The sequence below is a fragment of the Rhineura floridana genome, chromosome 9 (genome assembly GCF_030035675.1).
Source record: "Rhineura floridana isolate rRhiFlo1 chromosome 9, rRhiFlo1.hap2, whole genome shotgun sequence".
Taxonomy (NCBI): Eukaryota; Metazoa; Chordata; class Lepidosauria; order Squamata; family Rhineuridae; genus Rhineura; species Rhineura floridana.
Window position 1 is genome coordinate 112,998,780 of NC_084488.1, and position 24,516 is coordinate 113,023,295.

General features: G+C 44.6%; 2 protein-coding genes and 1 pseudogene across 7 annotated transcripts; 2 read left to right on the forward strand and 1 right to left on the reverse strand.

Moving 5' to 3' along the window:
• The first annotated feature begins 279 nt into the window (after positions 1–279).
• On the forward strand, positions 280–11,365 carry LOC133363820 (16 kDa beta-galactoside-binding lectin-like). Of its 5 annotated transcripts, none has more exons than XM_061583341.1 (5): positions 280–315; positions 3,089–3,145; positions 3,239–3,318; positions 5,622–5,800; positions 11,164–11,365. In XM_061583341.1, exons 1-5 carry the CDS (start codon positions 301–303, stop codon positions 11,331–11,333), a joined length of 501 nt encoding a protein of 166 aa, XP_061439325.1. In that variant the 5' UTR covers positions 280–300; the 3' UTR covers positions 11,334–11,365. The 5 variants fall into 5 exon arrangements, with proteins under 5 accessions (XP_061439325.1, XP_061439327.1, XP_061439330.1 ...); XM_061583343.1 differs by having other exon boundaries at positions 286–315; positions 5,622–5,793; XM_061583342.1 differs by lacking the exon at positions 280–315 and adding an exon at positions 2,039–2,336.
• A 5,155-nt stretch (positions 11,366–16,520) lies between these two features.
• On the forward strand, positions 16,521–23,096 carry LOC133363821 (16 kDa beta-galactoside-binding lectin-like). Of its 2 annotated transcripts, XM_061583347.1 has the most exons (5): positions 16,522–16,661; positions 18,743–18,799; positions 18,892–18,971; positions 20,973–21,156; positions 22,893–23,096. In XM_061583347.1, the coding sequence occupies exons 1-5, from the start codon at positions 16,653–16,655 to the stop codon at positions 23,034–23,036; spliced, it is 474 nt and encodes a 157-aa protein (XP_061439331.1). In that variant the 5' UTR covers positions 16,522–16,652; the 3' UTR covers positions 23,037–23,096. The 2 variants fall into 2 exon arrangements, with proteins under 2 accessions (XP_061439332.1, XP_061439331.1); XM_061583348.1 differs by lacking the exon at positions 18,743–18,799 and having other exon boundaries at positions 16,521–16,661.
• On the reverse strand, positions 20,099–20,217 carry LOC133364737 (5S ribosomal RNA; annotated as a pseudogene).
• Positions 23,097–24,516: the final 1,420 nt, after the last annotated feature.

A 24,516-nucleotide genomic window follows, 5' to 3' on the forward strand; every position in this document is an offset into this window, starting at 1 on the left:
AAAAGAGTAAGTCTCTAGCCCTCCTAGAAAGAAAGTTAAGAAGCAAAATGTGGAGGTACTCTCTTAAGCAATTTCTATGCAAAATTAGCCAGTCCTGCCTGTCAGTGGTTTTTGCCAATGAGTGAAGTCAGACCTGTAACTCATCAAGCAAGTTGTTTGGACACCAGACAATAGGAATCTCTGAGGCTCTAAAGAGCTGCTGTTTTTCCCTAGCTTTTAATGCATCTTTTCTGGTTCTGTCTTATTTTCTAGTTCTTGGAATCTCTGTAGTTTGCCCTTCCTTTTTATCTAGCAGCCAGGATGCATCTTCCTGTGGTGAGTTCATCTGAGATCAGGTACTCCTTAGAAGTTATTTTATGCAAATACTACTACACACAGTAAGTGTGGGTAGATGTTAAAGAATCTTCAACCCCCCAAATAGCAACTGCAAAATGTGAACTTTGCAAAGAGACTTAGGCATGTCTCCTGCTGTGCAGGAGATAATGACCAGGCCCTCATGTATAGTTAATTGACAGTATAATGGTAAATATGTCTACTTCAGAAGTCAGTCTCATTGTGCTTAATGGGGCTTATTCCCAGGTAAGTGAGTACAGGATGGCAGCCTAGGCTTTGGTTTAGGATTGGCAATGGGAAAAACATGATCTGTGTGCCTTTAACAGTTGTAGCTCCCAATCAGGACCAACAGGGCATAGCAAGCCAGACTTCCCATGGTAAGCATGAACTTGTTGGGGGTGGGGAAAGAAACAGCAATGACTGTAAGTTTGTTATGCCACACTCTCCATGGCAGCCATTTTGTGCTATGCCACATCACCTATGGCAGCCATTTTGTTATTGGTGCCCTCAGCACTCTCTCAAAATTCAAAATGAGCCCCCTGGTCCAAAAAGGTTGGTGACCCCTGGCTTAGTCCATAAAGTAGTCAGCTCTATGGTAATAACAGAGCTGGTAGGAAGCCAGTGTGGTGTAGTGGTTAGAGTTGGGTCAGTCAGACTTGGGCCGCATCTGCACTATTAATTTAAAGCAGTTTTATACCACTTTAAACAAGCATGCCTTCCCTCAAAGAATCCTGGGAACTGTAGTTTAAGAGTGCTGAGAGTTTGTTAAGAGACCCCTATTTCCTTCACAGCGCTACGATTCCCAGCAGTCTTAACAAACTTCAGTTCCCAGGATTCTTTGGGGAAAGCTACAACCGATTTAAAATGGTATAATATTTTTTGTGATGTTTGTGATTTTAAGTTTTGGTTTTGATTATGTTTTTTAAACGGTTATAACCCGCCCTGGGACCTCAAGGTGAAGGGTGAGTATAATAATTATAATAATAATGATAACAACAATAATGATAATGTAGTGTAGATGGGACCTAGAATTGGGGAGATCTGGGTCACCATGCTCCAGTCCTTCCTCACCAAAGACCAATAAAAATGGTTTACATCTAAGTCCTTTTATTTCATTGGCTCAGTTGCCTTCTGGCCTGCCTTTCTGCTTGTGCTGGCACCCAAAATCCAGATCAACGGAAAGAAACAAGGAACACTTGTTTAAATGATTGCCATCCAAGAAGCTGCTGATATCAACCACATAAAGTAATTGCATAAAGCCTGCTTAAAACATTGCTTAGGCAAGCCTATCCAGACATGTTGATGTTGACGTCTTAAGCTGCAATGTCTCCTCAGAAGTAAGCCTCCATTGTGTTCAATGGGACTTACTCTCAGGTAAGTGTGTATTGGATTGCAGCCTTAATCTTTTGTTAGTTTTTATTATCTTTTAATTGTTTTTGATTACTTGCTTTTAACTCTTATTTCTCATTTTAATATTTCTCATAAACCACTTAGAGGTTTTATTACAATCAAGCAGCATATAAATCTTGTTAAATAAAAAAAATTAAGCAGCTTTTGCTCATGTGCTTCCAATTTGCATCTGGTTGGCCATTATAAGAACAGGATGCTGGACTAGATGGGCTCTGATCTGTTTCAGCAGGTTAGTCTTATGTTAACCAGCCCAGGTAAGGACTCAGGCAAAGACTTGCATAAAGAAAGAGCATCAGCTGCTTGAGCTTATCATCAGTGTTCCCATTCACCTGAAACAGGCCAGCATTTCCCCATTCACTCTGAAGTTTTCCTCCTTGCCATTCTGGAGATCTGAGTAGACCCACCATCATCACAGGATACCCTTTTAGTCATGTGATGCAATTTCCCCAGCTATTTAAGGGCAATGGTGGGCTTTTTTGTTGAGTTCTTTTAAAAGGTAGCTGGCTGGGGCATCTTTTGCCGAGTTACAGAGTGGAGATCAGAGGAAAGGAAATACAGCTTTTGGACCCTAGCAAGATTGTATCATGGAGCCAGTGAGTCCTGGTTTTTCATTTGCTGCTGATAGGATGGGAGGCTGTTGTTACTGAGGCTGTAACACAAGCAACAGGAACAGAAACGTACAAACATTCATAGGTGGTTTGTTCTCCTTTGGGTAGATCTTGTTTTCTAGTTGATAACTGTTATGTCTTACTCCTTTTTTTTTTATTTAATTCTTGTTGCTTCCGGGTTCCTGCTAAGCATTTTTTGTGTTTTGTCTGTGGGACTTTACTCTGTCAGTGATGATAATGTACCATCAATGCATAAGGTGCACTTTCCGTATTAGTAAAAAGATGGGTCTCTATACTGAGGAGTTCATAATCAAAAGTCTACCTGTGGGAGAGGCAAGGGTAATGTCATTTAGGGGATGAGTGTGTGGAAATGTAGTTTTGTATGCTTGAACTCTCTAAAGGGGATGGGAAATGACCTTTTAGTAGAAAAGGTGGGATTTGAGGCTGGCTTTGAAGCATGTGTGTTTGAGTGATTATGCCACATTTATTTATTCTGTGGTTTATTTACAATATTTTTAGGCTGCCCAATGACCACTTTCTTGGAAGCAGTTCTCTCCTTTAATTGAAGGATATTACTGGGAATGATACAGGGTGGTGGTGGAAGTAAGCCCTTGTCTGCAATGCAGTGAAGTGTTGACTGCTGGTCCTAAAGAGCTGGCAGTCCTTGAGTCAAATCAGATGCTATGCGTATGCTTATCTGCTAATTACTGGCTGCGTCCTCTTGTCCTCTCTTGTAGGAGTTGGAAAGTGCGCTCGCTGATCCGTGGGCTCGGCTTCATTCCAAAGCAACGCATGTAACTGCATTAATTTCCTCTCCCTTCCTCCCTTTCCTTCCAAAATCATGTCGCCACCTCACTTGAAAATGTGTCTGGTCTCTCTTACTATAGGGACTGGTTGCTACTCAATTTCACCTTGTGCATGGAGACACAGTCCAAGTGAAGGGGAAGATCTTGTCGGATGCCAAAGCGTAAGCTGAGGAGGAGGGAGGTCTGTCCTTGGGGCCTGTTGAGGATCAGGTGGTGGCTGGGCTGCTGTAACCCTTCAGATGGCACCTTCCAAGGTAGTCTGTTCCACTGTGGGACAGCGTCTACCCTTGGACTGGCTTTTTTTCTAACGTGGTGGTGAGGAATCTCAGGCAGAGGGGCTGCAGCTGGCCCTCCACACCTTTGTCTGGCCCTCAAAACTCTCCCCAGGCTGCACACCTTTACTGACTCCGATTCATGCTCTTGAGGTAGTTTGGTTTTTGGCCTGGCTGGGACATAATAATAATAATAATAAAATTTTATTTAGCAGACGCCCATCTGTCCGACTGAACGGACACTCTGGGCGACGTACAATATAAAATACAATATAAAATACAATCTCCTTATATACATAATCATCACATTATTAATGTCATAACATCTCATCTAAAGACCATCTTACGCTAATACAGTGTAAAACCTAACCCACCCCAGAGATCCCACAGGCCTGCCTGAAGAGCCAGGTCTTCAAGGCTCGGCGAAAAGTCAACAGGGAGGGGGCATGCCGAAGGTCAAAGGGAAGTAAGTTCCAGAGGGTGGGGGCCACGATCGAAAAAGCCCTCTCCCTGGTCCGCACCAACCTAGTTGTCTTAGTCGGTGGGACCGAGAGAAGGTCCTGTGAGGCTGATCTTGTTTGGCGGCATATTTGGTGATACTGGAGGCGCTCCTTCAGATAAACTGGGCCGGAACCGTATAGGGTTTTAAAGGTTAAAACCAACACCTTGAATTGGGCCCGGATGTCCTTGAGTTCTGATAATGCGTCTTGCTTGCTTGGGTGGAGAGCAGTTTGTGAGGGTGCTAGCAGAAGCATATTAAAGGTTAACATTTACAGTCGTTGCTCTGCTGCTTTTGTTTCTGGTCCTGCCCTTTGCTGCCACGTGGCCCTTGTAAGGTTGCCCAGAAGGGAATTTATTTATTTATTTATATCTCTTTATATTTATTAGTCGCTTTTTTTCCAAAAATGGAACTCAAAGCGACTTACCAAACAAAATTGTGCTCAGCATGGCTTACAACAAAAGCAAACAATTACAAAAACAATTTCATAATAAAATAATACAACAGCAGTAATAAAACAACAAATGTCACAGTTAATTTTAATTAACTACATTCACGTAATTAACTAAATAAAATAAAATAAATAAATTGGGAGTAAAGGCAAGGATGTATTAAAAGTGGGTCTCCTGGAGCTGAAAGTGGCCCTTGAGCTGAAAAGGGTTCCCCCTCCTGTGCCAATGTATGTGTGACATCCCCTTTCTCGTAATTTGGAGCTGCTGGTTTGGTTGCCCACTAGCTGGCTGAAGGCAGACTTAGTCCAAAGCATCGGGAGGGTACCAGGGTAGGGAAGGCTGTTCTGAGCAGTAGCACAGGGGCAAATTCAAAAGTGCAGGGACCCTTCATGATTGTCACTCCATTTCCCCTCATTCGCTTGCTTGCTTGCTCGCCACCATTATTTCCACACTCCCCAGTCCTTCCTCCCACAACAGCAGATGTCCCTAGGAGCCAGCCAGCATGCAAGGGGAGTGTGTTAGCTACTGAGAAGAGTCTGTTCACTCCGATTGGCTCCAGTCAGCAGGAAAGGACAAGGAAGCATGAGAAAAGATTCTTCTCTCTGGCTGATTGGCTTGTAGGACAGTGGAGACATAGGGACATGCCTGGGACCCTTCTCCCAAAAAGGTAAGGGGTCTAAGACACACACACCCCAGACCCCGGACGACTACACACCTGGCTCTGAGCAACAAAATAAACTTGATCCAATGATGCGCCAGCCCTTCAAAGCATTTGAAGGTGGATATGCTGTTGCCTCCTGAAATGCATCTCCTTTAAGCAAGACTTACCTTGCTTGGTTGCTTTAAGCAAGTTGCCATCCCGCAGCCTCCTCATCCACAAGCAGGGATAGTTATGTTAGCCTACCTTACAAGGTTGTTATAAGTTATTAAAGAGGGAATGTGGGTTTGGGATATTGGTATGCCTTCAGTAAAGTAAGAGCCATGGGGAAAGAAGACATATTGGATGGGCTTTGGGCTCCATCCTGCCACCTCATTAGTCTACATGCAGCTCCAGATAGATAATTCCTCCATGATTCTAGCAACCATAAGTGCTAGAACCTTGTTTTATTTTAAAAAAAAGTGTTCTCATGAAGCCCAAATCCAACACATGATATTCTACTCCATGCCTAGTACTACAACAGAAGTCAAGTAACCCTTTTCACATTTGTGTCCTTGTTTCTTTCCTACCTGTCCTCTTCAAGTTTTGTTGTCAATCTGGGCCAAGACCGTGACAACCTCATTCTTCACTTCAACCCACGTTTTGACTTCCAGACTGATGCGAACACCATTGTGTGCAACTCCTTGCACAATGGGGTGTGGGGGAAAGAGGAGAGGCTGACCGACTTCCCTTTTGAGCAACGTGGCAAAGTTAAGGTGAGGGGTAAGCGTGGGGCTGCAGGGATGTGTGTGGCTTCTCTGGGGTGGCACCATTGTGGAGGGAGTAGGTCAGGGGAGGTGGACCTGTGGTCCTCCAGGTACCGAGGTATTCCTAGCTCCCATCAGTCCCGGTCATCTTATGGTTAGGCATGATGGGATCAGTAGTCTGCCAATATCTGGAGGGCTCCAGGTTCCTCTTTCCTGGAGTATGTGAATGGAGGAGCTTCCTTGTTGCATAGGAGGGTTCAGTTTGTAGGACAACTGGAATGCAGATGTCAGGGGACTAGCATAACTGAATAATACTTGTTTGCAGTTTTTAAATGTGTACACACACAAACCAGCTCATAATTGCCTATGGGAATCTAGCATGGAAGGATTTCAGCCTGTCCTTCCCTGAAAAGCTAGGCTTCTACATTCATGATCGTTCAATCCTGTGATGCTCACCCTACATCCATTTTCTGGAGTGGCTCCGCTCCGAGCTAGGAGGAGGCTTTCGCAACCAAGATGATGGAAGGCAATGTTTACACAAATTAGGTCTGCATCTGCAGCAGAGAGTACAAATTAGCCAGAGTACAAGTTAGCAAAATTAATTTGTAAACTAGTGCTGCATGTATGTCCACCTGCATCTCTGACCTGTGCAAATGCTGTAGGTGTGGTGGTGAGACTGCTCATCTGGAGAATGCCAAATGCAGTGTTGGTAGAGGACTATGTTCCTGATCTAAATGAATTTGTGTGGATCGTGATCCCATGTTGGACTAACTGAGCTGTAAGTGCAGGCAGTGGCTGAGGTCACCTCTGCACTTACAACCAGTTCTAAAGCATGTGTTCTCCATTGTGTGTTAACTCTTATGGCTGTATGAAGGCATTAGGGCCAGAGCTTGGAAAAGTTACTTTTTTGAACTACAACTCCTATCAGCCCAATCCAGTGGCCATGCTGGCTGGGGCTGATGGGAGTTGTAGTTTAAAAAAAGTAACTTTTCCAAGCTCTGATTAGGGCTGAGAATTATTTGACAGTCACCCCTCTACTGAAAAAAAAGTTTCCTAGCAGACTGTTCCATGCTCCCCACTCCCTGGGTTGTGTTATTGTCCCACTGCTCAATATTCTGGCTTCTGCTGGGACAAAAAGTACTGGAGACCTGTACAGCATTTTTGTTATGTTGTAAGGAGTGCATGAATGGTTTGTATGGTGTTTTATGTTGTATTTATTGTTATACGTTGCTTGGACATCTTATGAGTTGGCAGCATATAAATCTTTTTATAAACAAAAGTGTAGGCAAGCTACATCCTTCTTGGTAGGAGTGTGTAGATCCATGGTTTTACACTCCCAAGAGAGGTGCACTGTGCCCCAAGATGCTTCCAGCCTTCAGCCCACAGTGCCCCTCCTCAACTTCTGTCTGTCCCCAAAATGGCAGCTTTTGTGGGCATCCATCCATCCTGGGGTGCATCTCCTTCCTAGGTCTGATAACTTCCTCTCATTTATTTATTTTATTTATTGCATTTATATACCGCCCCATAGCCAAAGGTCTCTGGGTGGTTTACAACTCTTGAAGGCCTTCCACTCCCAGCTGTTTGCTAGCCAAGCTTTTGCCAACCTCATGCCCTATAGATATTTTCGCTATACTGGCTGGGGCTGATGGGAGTTATAGCCCAAACATCTAGGGTTCCAGGTTGGTGAAGGCTCTCCTAACCACCAGTTCATAACTGAGTCTACCAACCCATCTTGGCTGTCCTGACAGCTACCATTACAGTACTTTAGAGGGCAGCATAATAGCCAGTCTGTTGTTTACTTATTGAAGCTATTTGTATACTGCTTAATCACACAAATCTCCAAGTCATTTTTTAAGTAGTAGTTGTGTGTCCAAATGGCCACCCAGTCCTACCTTTGGATGCAAGTGAACATATAAGATTTAATCAATGAACCAAGAACACAAGTTCAGACTGGAAGCCACTGACTAGAGGTATGAAATTTTAGTGAAATTGTACAGAACATAGGGGCACATTACACAATAATTCTGAGGGTTATTACAAACCACCAGTCGTTCTGAAAAACATCTTAACAAAATCTCTCTCCCTGTTCACTGTTGTGTCTGGTTCTCTGAATCTTTGGGTTTTTTTGGTAAGAATTCTGCTATAACGGCATGGTTTTAATCATAACTTGCTTTTTAATTCATGTATTTACTGGTGGGTGGGCAGGCTAGTAACTTGTGTAAATGTATTTGCAAGGCTGTATTCACTCCCTTGTGTGCATGTTTTTTTTTTTTTACTTTGAACCACATTTGCCTCAGTCCAAATGTCAGGGCTTTTACATGGTAGAGAGGCTTCCACGGGCAAGCCATTGGCATGATAAAATGGACACCCAGTAACACTTCCTTAAAAAATGTCCTGCAAGCCTCCAAGTGGTGTACAATATCTTTTAGATAACAAAAAATAATTACAAACAATTGCTAATTTAGATAACAAATTTCAATCAATCACCAAACGACCTTAAAGTGCCTGCCAAAATAGAAAAATAATTGTCATTGTGCCTGAGATTTAACATGAACATAAGAACATAAGAAGAGCCTGCTGGATCAGGCCAGTGGCCCATCTAGTCCAGCATCCTGTTCTCACAGTGGCCAACCAGGTGCCTGGGGGAAGCCCGCAAGCAGGACCCGAGTGCAAGAACACTCTCCCCTCCTGAGGCTTCCGGCAACTGGTTTTCAGAAGCATGCTGCCTCTGACTAGGGTGGCACAGCACAGCCATCACGGCTAGTAGCCATTGATAGCCCTGTCCTCCATGAATTTGTCTAATCTTCTTTTAAAGCCATCCAAGCTGGTGGCCATTACTGCATCTTGTGGAAGCAAATTCCATAGTTTAACTATGCGCTGAGTAAAGAAGTACTTCCTTTTGTCTGTCCTGAATCTTCCAACATTCAGCTTCTTTGAATGTCCACGAGTTCTAGTATTATGAGAGAGGGAGAAGAACTTTTCTCTATCCACTTTCTCAATGCCATGCATAATTTTATACAGTTCTATCATGTCTCCTCTGACCTGCCTTTTCTCTAAACTAAAAAGCCCCAAATGCTGCAACCTTTCCTCGTAAGGGAGTCGCTCCATCCCCTTGATCATTCTGGTTGCCCTCTTCTGAACCTTTTCCAACTCTAGAATATCCTTTTTGAGATGAGGTGACCAGAACTGTACACAGTATTCCAAATGCGGCCGCACCATAGATTTATACAACGGCATTATGATATCGGCTGTTTTATTTTCAATACCTTTCCTAATTATCGCTAGCATGGAATTTGCCTTTTTCACAGCTGCCGCACACTGGGTCGACATTTTCATCGTGCTGTCCACTACAACCCCGAGGTCTCTCTCCTGGTTGGTCACCACCAGTTCAGTCCCCATGAGCGTATATGTGAAATTAAGATTTTTTGCTCCAATATGCATAATTTTACACTTGTTTATATTGAATTGCATTTGCCATTTTTCCGCCCATTCACTCAGTTTGGAGAGATCTTTTTGGAGCTCTTCACAATCCCTTTTTGGAGCATAGCTTAGTCTGCCCTCAGCTGCCTGCTTGCTTCCTTACAAACAGTCTAAAGGGATGGCACTAGCTACTAGCTTCTTCCTTCCCAGAGTTGCCTCTGTAGAATTCAGCAGGGAGGACGGAGAGAAAACCAGAATTGGCTGTTTCCACCTACCATTGTCTCTGGCTTTACTGCTTTCTACCTCCTTGACCCCCACCCTGCCAGTCCCAATGGGCACCAGCCTCCACTAATGGGGAGGAATCTGTCTAATCTCATCTGGGAAGCAGTTCCACAGAGTTGGGCCCACGATACTGAATGTGTGGCTTCTGGTGGGTACAAGCCATGCATGTGAGCTGTGGAGGATCATTAACAGTTGTTGTTGTTATGTGACTTCAAGTCAATTCCAACTTATGGCGGCCCTATGAATCAGTGAGCTCCAATAGCATCTGTTATAAACCACCCTGTTCAGATCTTGTGAGTTCAGAGAGTCCCCTAAAGATGATCAGACAGGGATATTGGGAATCAGGCGGTCCCTGAAAGTATCCTAGACCTAAGCCACTAAGGGCCTAGTACATCAATACAAGAACCTTGTCCAGAAATGTATGAGTCGGGCAGCTAGTGAAAGCTTTGAAAGCAGGTGATATGTGCTGCTGGACAGCAGCCTGTCTCCGTGAATAGTCTTCACTGCAGCAATTCACACCAGCTGGAGCTTTTGGACTAGGCACAAGGGCAGCCCCACTTAGACGATAAGGATGATCATTGTTAGTTGTGATGCTGAAGCATTTTGCTGTTGCTGGGGTTGCTTTGTAGATGTTTATGGCTGTCATGTGTTTTTTATTATAAGGCATTTTGACCTATACTTATGCTCTTCAGTTGCTTGGAAGCCTCTTTTGTCCAACCACTGGCTAACAAGTTTAATTACTATTATTATTCATTAATATAGGTATACCCTTCTCTACTCCCAGTTCTTCTGGATTAACTGCCTGTCTCTGGCTCTGTGTGGCTCTTGGGTTTTGAAGTGCCACAGACTTGGCCACAATGGAAAGCACTGGGGTCAAAGTAGCCTGGGGTGCCCTTAGACAGGAAACGGAAACACTGAATGGAGAGCTTGCACTCTCCGCATAATTTATTTATTTTATTTTATTCAATTTTTATACCGCCCACAGCCAGAAGGCTCTCTGGGCGGTGCACAACGGTAAGTAAAATACAATAAAATCACATAAAAAACACTAAAAGGCAAACATATTAAACAATTAAACAATCTGGTACATATTAAAAGCTAATAAAATATATTAAAATGCCTGGGAAAATAAAAAGGTTTTGACCTGGCGCCGGAAAGATAGAAGTGTAGGCGCCAGGCGTACCTCGTTGGGGAGACTGTTCCATAATTCGGGGGCCACCACTGAAAAGGCCCTAGATCTTGTTACAACCCTCCAAGCCTCTCTATGCGTCGGAACTCGGAGGAGGGCCTTTGATGTTGGACGTAGTGAACGGGTATGTTCGTATCGGGAGAGGCGTTCCGCCAGGTACTATGGTCCTGTGCCGTGTAAGGCTTTATAAGTCAAAACTAGCACTTTGAATCTGGCCCGGAAACAAACAGGTAGCCAGTGCAAACGAGCCAGAATAGGTGTTATGTGTGCGGACCGTCTCGTCCTCATCAACAGTCTTGCTGCCGCGTTTTGCACTAGCTGTAGTTTCCGAACTGTCTTCAAAGGCAGCCCCATGTAGAGTGCATTGCAGTAGTCCAATCTAGAGGCATAATGGCTGCCATTCCTTTTGAAAATGCTGTCGGGGAATATGGAAAAAACAGTGTTCGGTGTCCCAAGTTGGTCATGATTCCTCCTTCTGTTTCTTGCAGCTTTCCTTCACCTTTCTGTCTTCGGAGATAAAGATGTCGCTGGCCGAGGGTCACGTGTTTTCCTTCCCAAACCGGCTGGGCCTGAAGACCATCGGGTACATTGCGGTGGAAGGAGACTTCAAGATCAGAGTTCTCAAATTTCTCTAATCTGTGTCTCTGTAGTCTTGTAACGTGTCTGAATAAATTCAGCTGTGTTCTCCAAGGCCGGCTCTTCCACATGGCTTTATTTTATAAGAGGGGCTTTCTTCAGTCCAAGAGCTGCATTCCTTTTCTGGACAAACTTTCCAAGGGTCACATGCCTGCAGTGGGTTGGGATTACGGGCGAAAGTGGGCCATGCAACAAATGTAAATTTTACCTTTGTATATTAGGATTGTTTCTATACACATTCACATACCTCACTTGACTCTCCAGCCAAACTACTAAGGGTAGAACACACACTTGCTGTTCTGCTGGTTCCAGCACGTCTCCACCTCTCTCTTCTGAAAATGGGGGCACACAACTGTAGTCAAACCCCGCCACTTCCTTTAAAACCTGATGGGATCAGATTGAGTGTTTTTTAAATTCTGCTTCAAAGAGATTTAGCAGTTGATCGGCAGATCAACCCGTTCTCCTCCAGGTGTTACTAATGGAAATGTAGGCGACCAGTGTGTTCATGGCCTCTGAGACATTGTGCACCCAGAGAAAATCGCCTGAGTTGCAAAGTAGGGCCAGTGAGGGGGTGTGGCCTTCCCTTTCCAAAAAAAACATGCGATCGCTGCAAATTAAAAGGGAATGCAGCCAGCCTCGATCTCATATTAAATTGCCATGTGAATGAGCCCTAAGAGAGGCTCCCTGGCCTGAGGTTCTCTGCCTCTGTTTTATAACACATGCTGCATCCTGCTCTTTTGCTTTTAGTTACCAAAAAAGAGGAAGACCTGGTGCCCTCTGCTAGGGTTTCTGGAGTCCAAATAACCAGCAGCATCTCTCTCTTAACTTGGGCAAGAGGCACACTTGAGGTTGTGCTGGCTTCAGTGCTTTTCCAGCTCCGTTTCCTGAAGTCGGAGACACACAATGCTAGTCAACCCCCTACCCCTTTTTACTCCAAAACTTGGGGAAATGCAGCTTCCCACATAAATTAAAACTCTTTTGTTGGCCAACTCATTGCCACTCCATGGTGTGTCAAATAAAAATGCTTTCCTGTTGGTTGGCCACAGACACTGATTGGTCCAGCATTTTGCTATGGGCAATTCTGAAAGGTCTGAGATCATCAGCGGGGAAGGGGGGTGTATCCAGCCAGGGGCAAATGTGTTTTAAACCAAAGCCAGAGAAAAATGTTCTGGCTGCTTTTGAAGCAGTTAAGGTCCTCAAATGCAAAGATATATCACTGAACACTAAAGGAAGGATCGTTCAGACCATGGTATTCCTGATCTCTATGTATGGATGTGAAAGTTGGACAGTGAAAAAAGCAGGTAAGATAAAAATCAACATTTGAAATGTGGTGTTGAAGGAGAGCTTTGTGCATACCATGGACTGCGAAAAAGACAAGTAATTGGGTGTTAGAACAAATTAAACCAGAACTGTCACTAGAAGCTAAAATGATGAAACTGAGGTTATCATACTTTACACACATCATGAGAAGACATGATTCACTAGAAAAGACTATAATGCTGGGAAAAACAGAAGGGAGTAGAAAACGAGGAAGGCCAAACAAGAGATGGATTGATTCCATAAAGGAAGCCACAGACCTGAACTTACAAGATCTGAACAGGGTGGTTCATGACAGATGCTCTTGGAGGTGGCCGATTCATAGGGTCGCCATAAGTTGTAATCGACTTGAAGGCACATAACAATGCGTCTGCAGCCTTGGTATCTATTCTGATGAGCTGTCTTGACAGTGTACTCCATTTGCATAAAATCACCTCAAACGTGGGCCTTGCCTAAAGTCTTAGGGCAGTGGGTTTAATGTGCAAAAGTGTGCATTTCTGGCTACCAGAACAGGTCAGTGGTAGACAGCATCTGCTTTGCACGCAGAAGGTGCCAGGTTCTATCCTTGGCATCACCACGCAGGGCTGGGAGAGTCCTGCGTCTGAAATAATAATAATAAAAAAAACTTTGTTGTAGGAATTAACAGATAAAAAGGACCAGATGAAATGACCTAACCAGAGTCAGTAACAAGAAGAAAAGCAACCAAACTGGACGCTCATAAACAGAGCATGTTGTTGCTTCTAACATTTGTCGGTGAGAGGTATACGGCCTCTATACATAGGTCATGTATTCAAAATATTTCTGAAGCCTGCTCCAGGGCATAGCTATCCCAAGGCAGTTAGCAAATAACTTCCATAAATCACGTAAATGTGTTATTTATTTATTTTAATTTATATCCCTCCTTTCCTCCCAGAAGGAGCCCAGGGCAGCAAACAAAAACACTAAAAGCACATTAAAACATCTAAAGAACAAAAGGCGCTACAACATATCAAAACAAAACATCTTTAAAAACAATTAAAAAACAACTTTAAAAACGTCTTAAAACATACTAAACAATCCAGCCTAATAAACTGAGCAGCAGCAAATAAACTAAAAAACTAGCCCATCAACCAACAGCAGACTGAATTTTTTTAAAAAAATCTTCAAGGTCCTCTTAAAAGGCAGCAGTGAGGGGACCATGTACAACTCCTTTGGAAGGGAATACAAAACGTGTGGGGCCACCACTGAGAAGGCTCTGTGTCTGGTGCCTCCTAATTTAACAAGATCATAAGGTCAGGCCACAGGGCAGGGCCATGTGACTATCAAGGCTATATGGATAGAGATTTATTTATTTATTTATTGCATTTGTATACCACCCCATAGCCGAAGCTCTCTGGGCGATTCACAACTATTGAAAACATTAAAAACAAGATTGATCCTGCATGATTTCTGCTAATGCTATAAAATAGCCGTCTAAGGTGGCAGCTACCACCACACCTTGCTGCAGTCCAGGGCCATAGCTCAATGGCAGCACATCTACTTTGCATGCAGAAGATCCCCAATTCAGTCCTTGAGTAAGACTGGAAGAGGGGCAGGCACACCCGCTGTGTTTATAGGCTGCAATCAGAGGCAGGTTGCCTCTGGCTGCCCAACTCTACTGCTAAACCCAGTTGAACACAAGAACTGGGTGCAGATAAAGGGGGCAAGGTCCTACTAGTTACTCGAGGGCCTTAGGCTTGGCTTGGTAGCAAAAAGGAAGTCAGGGCATTCCTACACTTCTGCAGGTGTGCCTTTAAGAACACTTTGGACTCTCCGAATTAGCAGCGCAAAGCTTTACACTGTAAGGAGATAAGCAATTCTCACCTCGAAACTGCTGAATATTAAAAGCACAGCTGCAGAATCTGACTGGCAAAATTAGCAACTCTAGTCAAGCTATAGCAGGCGCTGCAACAGTATAGCACCCCTACAGAGCAGTAGCATCTTGAAAAGCTCTTTATTTGTCCCTGTGAATCTTTGAAGAAGCCCCTCCAGCTGACTCACATCCCTGCAAGACTTGTTGGTTGCTTTTGCTTCCCCCCCCCCGCAGCCTTTTGGATTGGCCGTGCATAAAAGGTTGCATCCAGCTTAGTTCTGCTCTGAACCACTGGAATTAATGAATCTAAATAGCCACGTCTATTAATTTCAATGGATATACTCCAAATAGGACTAATGCTGGATACAGCTCAGTATCTCCCCCTCACATCCTGCAGTGCACACTTAATGCATCTGACAAAGTGGGTTCTGACCCACAAAAGCTTATGCCACAATATATTTGTTAGTCTTTAAGGCACCATACATGGGGATGGGTGGATCTGTCAATTTTGTCTCAGTATCTCATTTTTCCAGTCTTGATTTCAGTTCTCCACATTTGCACGTCAGTTTGTGAGTTTGTTTTTGAAAATCCTCACAAAGCATCAGCATTTTAGTTGTTAATTTCTCCTAAACATATATATATATTGTTCTGTGCAAGCACTTTCCCCATTTTTGTATGCTATTTTCACTTGTATATGCACACTTATGTGCACACTTAAATCTAGCATGTGTATTTACTTTGCTGGAGAGCTATGTTGCAAAATGCGGAGAAGTGCAAATTGTGAAGGATGGCCATGTTTCGTTTTTGTTTCATGTTGTTTTGGAAAGTGCAAATGAAGCAGCCTCGCCTTTAAATGCCAACTGAATGAAAATCCTTACTCGTCCTTGGCGGCTAGACACTTGGTTGTTTTTGTCGCCACAGATGGGCATGCCTAACCCTCAGGCAATACCGCTGTTCAAGGCTGAGGCTTCCGCAGCTGATGAGGGAGGGCGCTGCTGCATTTGCCTAATCCAGAGAGTGCTCAGGTCTATGATAATAAGTGAGGTAGCAGGAAACCAGCGCAGTGCAGTGGTTAGAGTCATGTTAGACTAGGACTGGTGAGACCCAGGTTCAAATCCCTACTCAGCCATGAACCAGTCACCATCCCTCAGCCTAACCTATCTTGCAGGGCTGTTGTGAGGCTAACAGGGGAGTCATGTGTGTCACCCTGACCTCCTTGAAGGAGAGGGGGAATGTAATGATTAAAAAAAAATGGTAGAGTGGATAATCAAAAAGTTGTTTCAGGAAAAGCACATTGGTTCACTGGAGACGCCAAAAGTACATGAAAGTTGGAATGCAAGGGTAAATCTATTCGATCATAAAATAAATAAATCTCTCTACGTTCCTGCATGGACATCCCATCTATTTCAGAACTGGGTTACCATCATCCACATGCACACGAAGCAATATAAGAAGAGGTTACTGGCAGTAACTTAATGCATGGTGCTTTTAGCCCTGCCATTAAGTATAAAGTGTCACACAAGAACTGCGGAGATCTGGGTTCAAATCCTCACACAGCTGTGAATCAGTCACTGTGCACCAGCTTTTCCCTACTGAAAACCAATACAAATCTAAATCCTTTCATTTCAATGGCTCACTTGCCTTCTGGTCTGCCTTTCTGCTTCTGCTGGCATCCAAAATCCAAACCCAAATTCAGAGAAAGAAACAAGGAACAAATGTTTTAATGATTGCCAACCAGGAAGCTGCTGGCATAAGTCAGCCTTCACAAACTTTGTGCTCTCCAGATATTTTGGACTACAACTCCCATGACACCAAGCCAGCACAGGTGAAGGCTCAGGCTGACAATAGTCCAAAACATCTGGAGTCCTGGTAGTACCAGACTGGCAATGGCTGACTTGATGATATAGCACCAGCTGAATTCATCATCTGTGTTCCACTTCATCTGAAACAGACCAGCTGTGTTTCCCATTGACTCTGATGTTCTCCACCTTGCATTTCTGGAGGTCACTCACAGCGGACTCTTCTTGTCAGGTGATGCACCTTCTCTCAGCTATTTAAAGGCAGCTGGGGCTTTTTTACTGAGTCCTTTTAAAAGGCAGCTGGGTGGGCTGTTTTTCACCCTGTATTGCAGAGCTGAGATTAGAGAAAATAAAGCATTGCTTCCTAGCTAGACCCTAGCAAGATTGTATCACCATGGCACAGGTGAGTCTTAGATATTTTATTGGGGCTGTTAGGCTAGGAAACTGTTGGTATTGAGGTTGCCACAGAAGCAACAGGAACTGAGCAGGGCTGGAAACTTATAAGCATTCATAGATGGCTTGTTTGTCTTGGGGAATAGTTCACTGGCTTCCCGGTTGATAACTGTTGGGTGTGACTTATAGCCTTATATTCTTGTTTTGTGTTCCTTACTAAACATTTGTGCTGTTTTATCGGTGAGGCTGTACTCAGTTAATGACAATATACTGTACTATCCATACACATGGTGCTTTCCAGCATAAAACACAACAGTGGTCTCTGTTACAAGGAGCTTACAATCAAATTCTGCCTGTGGAGAGGCAAGGGTAATGTCATTTAGATAAACATATACAAATGTAGCTCTGCATACTCAAACTCTCTCTACAGGGAACAGCTGTAAGCACTGGGAAACTAAAGAAGGTCTATCTGGGAGTGAGTACTTGAGCATTCTGGGTACTTTACTTGCTTCCCTGGGTTGCTCTCTCTTTCAACAGCTGAGGTTCCTGTAAGACCTGGGACCCCCCTGCCTGAACCAGAGTCTAGAGCAGTGATTCTCAAATGGTGCGCCCAGGCACACTGGTGCGCTCCAAGAGGTGGCTAGGTGTGCCTCAAATATTATGAAAGTATATTTTAAAAATAAGAAGAAACCCATTTGTATAGGGTAAGTAATAGTTTTCTGTAGTTTATTTTTATTCATAGTTTAAAATATATTAATATATTTTTAATTTTGTACATGAAGTGCACCATAAATTTTTTATATGTTTCACAGTGTGCCACGAACCAAAAAAGTTTGAGAACCACTGGTCTAGAGAAAGGCTGCAGTCGATCTTACAGCCTCTTGTATGGGCTCCTGGCTGGATTGAGAGCATAAAAACCCAGCAGCCCTTGGGTGGGTGAGTCTGCCAGCAGGGCGCTATCCCCATCAGCAGTGTAGTGGCAAATTCAGATGTTCAGGGCCCCTTCCTGTTAGTCAGAATGCCTTTTCCCACAGTGACAGATGACCCTAGGAGCCAATCAGAGTGAAAGGATAGCATGTTAGCTACTGAAAAAGAGCCTTTTCAGTGGCTGACTCGCTTCCTTTCACTCTGATTGGCTCCAATCAGCAGGAAAGGACAAGGAAGCATGTTAGAAGACTCTTCACAGTGGCTAGCACACTTGCCTTTCGTGCTTATTGGCTTGTAAGTTGTTGGAGACCAGGGACCATGCTGGGACTCAGGCTGCCAAAAAAGTAAATGGTCCAAGACCCCAGAGGACTACATCCCTGATCCTCATTCTATTTTGATTCCATCCTGGAGGAGATTGGATAGTGGGAAGGGCCTAAGGTGCATGCACAGGGTGAGAGCCTATGCAGCAAACTGCATGGTAGAAGAAAGTTGCCTTCAGCTCAGAGCGAGTCTGTAACTGTAGAGACTGGCGTTCCCTGAGTTTGTGACAGGACAGGATCAGACGCTTTCTAGTGCAAGGGTTCCGAAATGGTGGTCCGCAGGCTTCGTTCAGGTGGTCCATGGCATCTCTGTTATCTTTTCAGTACCTCCTGATGACCTTCCTCCTCCAACCAGCCTGTTAAGTAGAGACCTTTCCCAGCCTGCATCTCTGCACTGGAATTGGTTTTTAGGTGTTTTATCATTTGTGCCTTTGCTGCCCTGGGAGGAAGAGTGAGAGAATAAACAACTAAATAAAAGGAAAGGAGGCTGGTGGGAAAATGTGGGAAGTGGGAAGGTGTTGGTAGCCTGCATATTTGAGTGCACGGGCCAATTTTATATGTTTTATTATTCACTAACAGTATTCTTAGGCTGCCCTGTCATGGGATTCTTGTAAGCAGTGCTCTTTTCATTAGAGGATGGTGCTGGGAGTAACATGTTGTGTGTGTGTGTGGAGCTCTTGTCACAGAGTGAGGCGCTGGCCAATGGTCCGAAAGAACTGGCAGCCCTTGAGTCAAAGTTCCTGAAAGGGTTCCCCAAATCCCCACCCACCCCTGCTCTAACAAATGGGGTGCTATTCATGCTCTTGTCTGTTGGTTTATTCCTTCCTTTTGTCCTGTCTTATAGAAAATACCAAGTCTCTTCCATGCTCCATGGGCTCATCTTCTCTCCAGGACAAAGACTGTAAGAGTGTTAACTTCCCTCCCCTTTTCCTCCCCTAAATCTCCTCAAGCCACCACTGTGGTTGAAAATGTGTCTGGCTTCCCTTGCTACAGGGAGTGGTTGCTACAGAATTTCAGCTTCTGCTCGGAGATACTATTGAAGTGAAGGGGAGGATCTTGCGAGATGCAAAAAGGTAAACGGAGAAGGATGGAAGGGTCACACACATGTGTCTGGGAACTTGCGTGTATGCGCACTTCACATATGACCCTTAAACATGCTTGTGGTGGTGGGGACTTCTACATAGGTCAATTGCATGATGTCTGGATCGTGCGTCCAAGGGAGCCTAGGATCTAGGAATTCACACCCACACCAGGATCTTAAGCTGAATGCTGGAGTACCAGATTTATTAAAGTGGAGTGGGGAAGGGAAATTCACTTACACTCTAAATGATGTCACTTCCTGGGAGTTGATCAAGCTCCCTCTGAGTCAAATGTCTGTTTAGCCGATTCTTATCAATTAATCTCCTGGTGCAGCATTCCAAGCAGAGTGAGAACCTTGCTCTGGAAATCATGTCAGTGTGCAGTGGGGTGAGGTGGAGCGGGGGGTGTTTCCCAGCCCAGCGTCTGGATACTAAAAGTGGGCTACCATGTTACAGAAGAGAGTGCCCAGGGCATATTGTGTCTCATTGGGTGGGTACCTTCGGAGGCAGTCTGTTCCAACATAGAACAGCTCTTACTGTTAGGACATTTTTACTAATGAAGTGGTAGACATGTGAAGGTGCAGGGGGAAAACAGAAAAATTGGGAGAAAAAACATTTTTTCCTGATCCCCCCCCCCCCGTGGGGAAAAAAACCACAAGGAAAAATCTTTTCCCCCCCCAGAATTTTTTTTTCAGGCCTTCACATCTCTATGCAGTGGAAGGGAACCTCATGCACAGGGGCTGAATGCAGGCCTCCACACTTCTCAGTCTGGCCCTCAGGAACTCTCCCTGACCTACAACCCTGATTTGCACCACTGAGTGTTTTTGCTTGTTGGAGTTCAAGAAAACCTATTTATTTATTACATTTATATATCACCCCATAGCCGAAGCTCTCAGGGTGGTTTACAGCAATTAAAAACAATAAAAACAAATATACGAATTTTAAAACATAAAAAACCATTTAAAAACACAATAATAAAAAAAAGGCAACGCACCTCTTGCTTACTAGAATGGAGGATTTTTTGTTATATGCCTTCAAGTTGATTACGACATATGGTGATCCTATGAGGGTTTTAATGGTAAGGGGTATTCAGAGGTGGTTTTTACCATTGTCTTCCTCTAAGCCTACGGCACCTGGTATTCCCAGGCGCTCTCCCATCCAAGGACTAGCCAGGCCTGACCCTGCTTAGTTTCCGAGATCAGATGAGATCGGGCATGTTCAGGGTAGTATGGCTGTAGCAGATACTGGAGGATAAGGAGGGATATATGATGTGCAGAAACAACCCTGCTGTAGAAAGGTAAAATGTCACCTTTGCTGCTCTACCCACTTTTGCCTCTGGCCATCACTGGCACGTTGCCTTGAAGCGAATGCAACCGTTGGGCTGAAAAAGATTCTCTCCCCCTGTGCTGATGTGTAGGTGAAATCCTCTTTCTGGTCATTTGAAGCCATTGGTTTGGTTGCCCACCAGCCGGCTGTGGCTGCTGAGAGTTTTAATCCAAAACATCTGGAGGGTGCTGGGCTGCTCTGAGCAACAAAATAAATTTGGTCCATCCATGTGCCAGCCCTTCACAACACTTGAAGGTGGCAATCCTATTGCCTCCTAATCCCTCAGCCCCCTCATCTGCAATTAGGGACAGCAGTGTTGGCCTACCTTACAAGGTTGTTATAAGTTGTTAAAGAGGGAATGTGGGGTTGGGGTTTTGGTATGAGTTATGTAATTTAAGAGCCATGGGGAAGGAAGACACTAGGTGGACTTTGGGGCCTATCCTGCCACTTCATAAGTCTCCAGGCAGATAATTCCTGCATGCTTCTCTGCAACCTTGAGTGCTAGATCCTTGCTTTATTTTTTTTTAAAAGGGTTCATATGAAGCCCAAATCCAGCACATGATATTCTAGCTGCATGGGATATGTGAATGCCTAGTACTACTATAGAAGTTGAGTAAGCCTTTTCACGTTTGCATTCTTGTTTCTTTTGTGCTTGTTGCCCTCTCCAAGTTTTGCTGTGAATCTGGGCCAAGATCGTGACAACCTCGTTCTTCACTTCAACCCCTGCTTTCTCAGCCAGACCGAGGCTGGCGCCATTTCGAACACCATTGTGTGCAACTCCTTGGAAGATGGGGTGTGGGGGGAAGAGGAGAGATTAACCGACTCCCCCTTTAAGCAAGGTGACAAAGTTCAGGTGAGGGCTTAGCAGCCTATCAAATGGGGGTGAATGGAGTAGGCAGATAGGGGTGGCTTCTCTGGGGTTCCTGGCACCATTGTGGAGGGAGCATGCCGGGGAGGTGAACCTGTGGCCCTTGAGATGACATTGTACTCCTAATAGGAAGCAGGGCTAATAGTCAGGCATGATGGGACCTCTTCCCTGGCATATGTGGAAGGGGGAGCCTTCTTGTTTCACAGAGTTTAATATGTGCAGGAAAACTGGAATGCAGGTGTTAAAGGCAGGGATGTAGTTGTGCAGGGTCTTTGGGGGGTGTCTTAGACACTTTACGTTTGTGGGAGCAGGATCCCTATGTCTCCAGCATCCTACAAGCCAAGCATAAAAGAGGAGAGTGTTAGCACTGAGAAGAGTCTTCTCAGTGTTTGACTCGCCTCCTTTCACTCTGATTGGCTACAATCAATGGGAAAGGACAAGGAAGCATGTGAGAAGACTCTTCTCAATGGCTAACACTTTCCTCTTTCATGTTTATTAGTTCTTAGACATTAACAAGGATCTCATTCTCAACCCCACAGTGTAAAAAAAAAAAAAAAAGCAGGGAGGGGGCATGGCTGTGATTAACATGTAGGGACCCTGCACTGCTGAATTTGCCACTACACAACTGGTTAAAGGGCTGGCCTGACTGAACAATATATTTGTGTGCTATATTTCATTTCAAGGACACGCAAACCAACTCATTGTGGCCTTTGCTTTGTGGATGTTCATGAATCTCATTTGTTTTCATTATAATTCATTTTTACCTATGCTTATGCTTTTTTTTGTCTAACAAGCAGCCAAGACTTTCAAATGTTGTTATTCATTAATACAGGCGTACCCCAATCTTCTCCTGGATTAACAGCCTACCTTGGCTCTGTGTGGATGCAAGCAAAACAGTGGAGGCTAGCCCATGAGGGCAAATGGGGCACTGCCCCACCAACCCAGTCCTCTAAGCCCACCTGCCAGGCCAGAGAGGGCCCCCTGGCTCTCTGCTTCCTCCTTTGCCCTTGTCGAACGCAGCAGGGAGGAGGCTGGGGGCAAAACAAGATTTAGGTGCTTCCATCTATCATTGGCTTTGGCTCCCCCAACCGTTTGGGCTCTTTGCCTTCTGCCCTACAAGTCCCAGTGGACACCAGCCCCCCACTGGGTAAAAATGTAGCTGTTTTGGCACGGACTCTGTCACGATGGGGTAAAAGCAGCCTGGGATCAGGGCTGGATTTAAACTTGTTGGGGCTGTAAGCTATAACATGAGTGAGGCCTTTCCCTCTTCTAGTATGTGCATTACTTATAGGGTTAGCGCAGTTGATGATGACACACGGGCTGTTTTCTGCAAGAATTCAAAAGGCCACATGTGTATGACATTCTATAGAATTGTTTACTGTTTACTGTTGTTGGCAAGTGAGCCACAACAATGATATTCAACCTACAAAAATTATCTTCATTTTGTGTGATGTTTATGGTTTCCCAGTGGCAATGTTGTAAATGTTTTTCCCTTTCTAACGTGAGCCCCCTCATAATGTGAGGCCCTAAGCTGCAGCTTGTACGTAAATCCGGCCCTGCCTGGGATGCTCTTAGATGAGAATTGGAAACACTGAATGGCCAGGTTGCACTGTCTATGCAATGGCTGCCATCCCTTTAAGTTATTCAAATGCTGTCAGGGCATTTTAAAAAAAAAACATTTAGCGTCCCTTCCTCATGATGCCTCCTTCTGCTTCTTGCAGCTTTCCTTCACCTTCCTTTACTCCGAGATCAAGGTGCTGGCTGAGGGTCACGAGTTTTCCTTCCCAAACCGGCTGGGCCTGAAGACCATCGAGTACATTGCGGTGGAAGGAGACTTCAAAGTCAGAGTTCTCAGATTCCTTTAATCTTGTCCTGTCCATCCGTGGTCTTGTAACGTGTCTGAATAAATTCCACTGTGTTCCAAGGCCGTTCTTTCACATGGTTTTATTTTATAACGGGAAGGGGAACCTTTTCAGTCAGAGGCACATTCCCACCTGGACAATCTTCTGAGGGCCACATGTCAGTGGTGGAGGGCCACATGTCAGTGGTGGGCGGGGTCTACCACAAAATAAGTGTAAACTTTACCTTTGCAGTTTTTATGCACTCTTACGCTCCTCTGTAGCCAGACAACAGAAAACCATTGTCAGAGTTTAAAGACACACTGCCCCCAGGTGAAGCACACACTCTGCTGATTTAGCTCTCAGAGGTTGACTTATGGAACAGTCTCTGTCCTCCTGGATGACTTTGTAACCCACACCCCAAACAAGAAGTACAAGAAACCATTGAGATTGCTATTGTACATATCCCTTCTGCAGCTGTGCCTTGAACAGAGCTTTTCACTGCAGGGAGAGAAGCAATTATCGCCTCCAAATTGCTGCAGGTAAATGCTATTGTTAAAGGCACAGCTACAGCATCAGATGGAAAAAAATGTGCAACTCCAGAATCTGCACCACCTGCTGCAACAGCTCCCTGCAGAGCAGGAGAATCTTGAGAAGCTCTTTAATTGTTCCAACTAAGGCAGAGCCACGTCATACATTTAAAACACATGGCTTCCTCCACAGAATCCTGGGAACTGTAGTTTCCCCACGCATAGTTAATCCCAGCAGCAAACTCTGGCTCCCAGGATTATTTGGGGAAAGCCATGTGTTTTAAATGAAGATACCCCTCCAGCTTGTTTGCATTGTAGCAAAGCTATTAGCTTTGTTGTTTTGCTGCCACCTAATGCACTGGCCTCCCATAAAGAGTTGTATACAACTAAGGTTTACTCAGAGGAGACCCATTGAAATGAGTGGATCTGCACCGCAGGCATCTAACAAAGTGGGTTCTGACTCGCAAGCACTTGTGCCATAATTTGTTAGTTTTCTTGGTCAAACCCTCAAGCAGTGCTTATATTAAAGGCTGAGGCTTTCCCAGCTGATGAAGAAGGGGATGTTTCGTGCCCAGACCAGAAAGTGCTCAGCTCTGCGGCTAATAATGGACATGGTTGGAAGCCAGTGCAGTAAAATGGTTAGAATCGTGTTATACCAGTACTGGCGAGACGCAGGTTCAAATCCCCCCTCAGCCATGAACCAGTCACCAGCTCTCAACTTACCTTGCAGGGTTGTTGTGAGGCTCTGTATGTATGTCACTCTGAGCTCCTTGAAGGAAGGATGCAATAGAAATATACTGACTAATAAAAAAAGATGATAATGGTAGAGTGGATGATCAAAAATATGCTTCAGGCAAAGCACATTGGCTCACTGGAGGTCCCCAAAGCACAAGAACGTTGCAATTCATGTGTAAATCTATTTTATTGTATTAAATAAGTAACTCTATTTACATTCCTGCATGGGCATCCCATCTAGT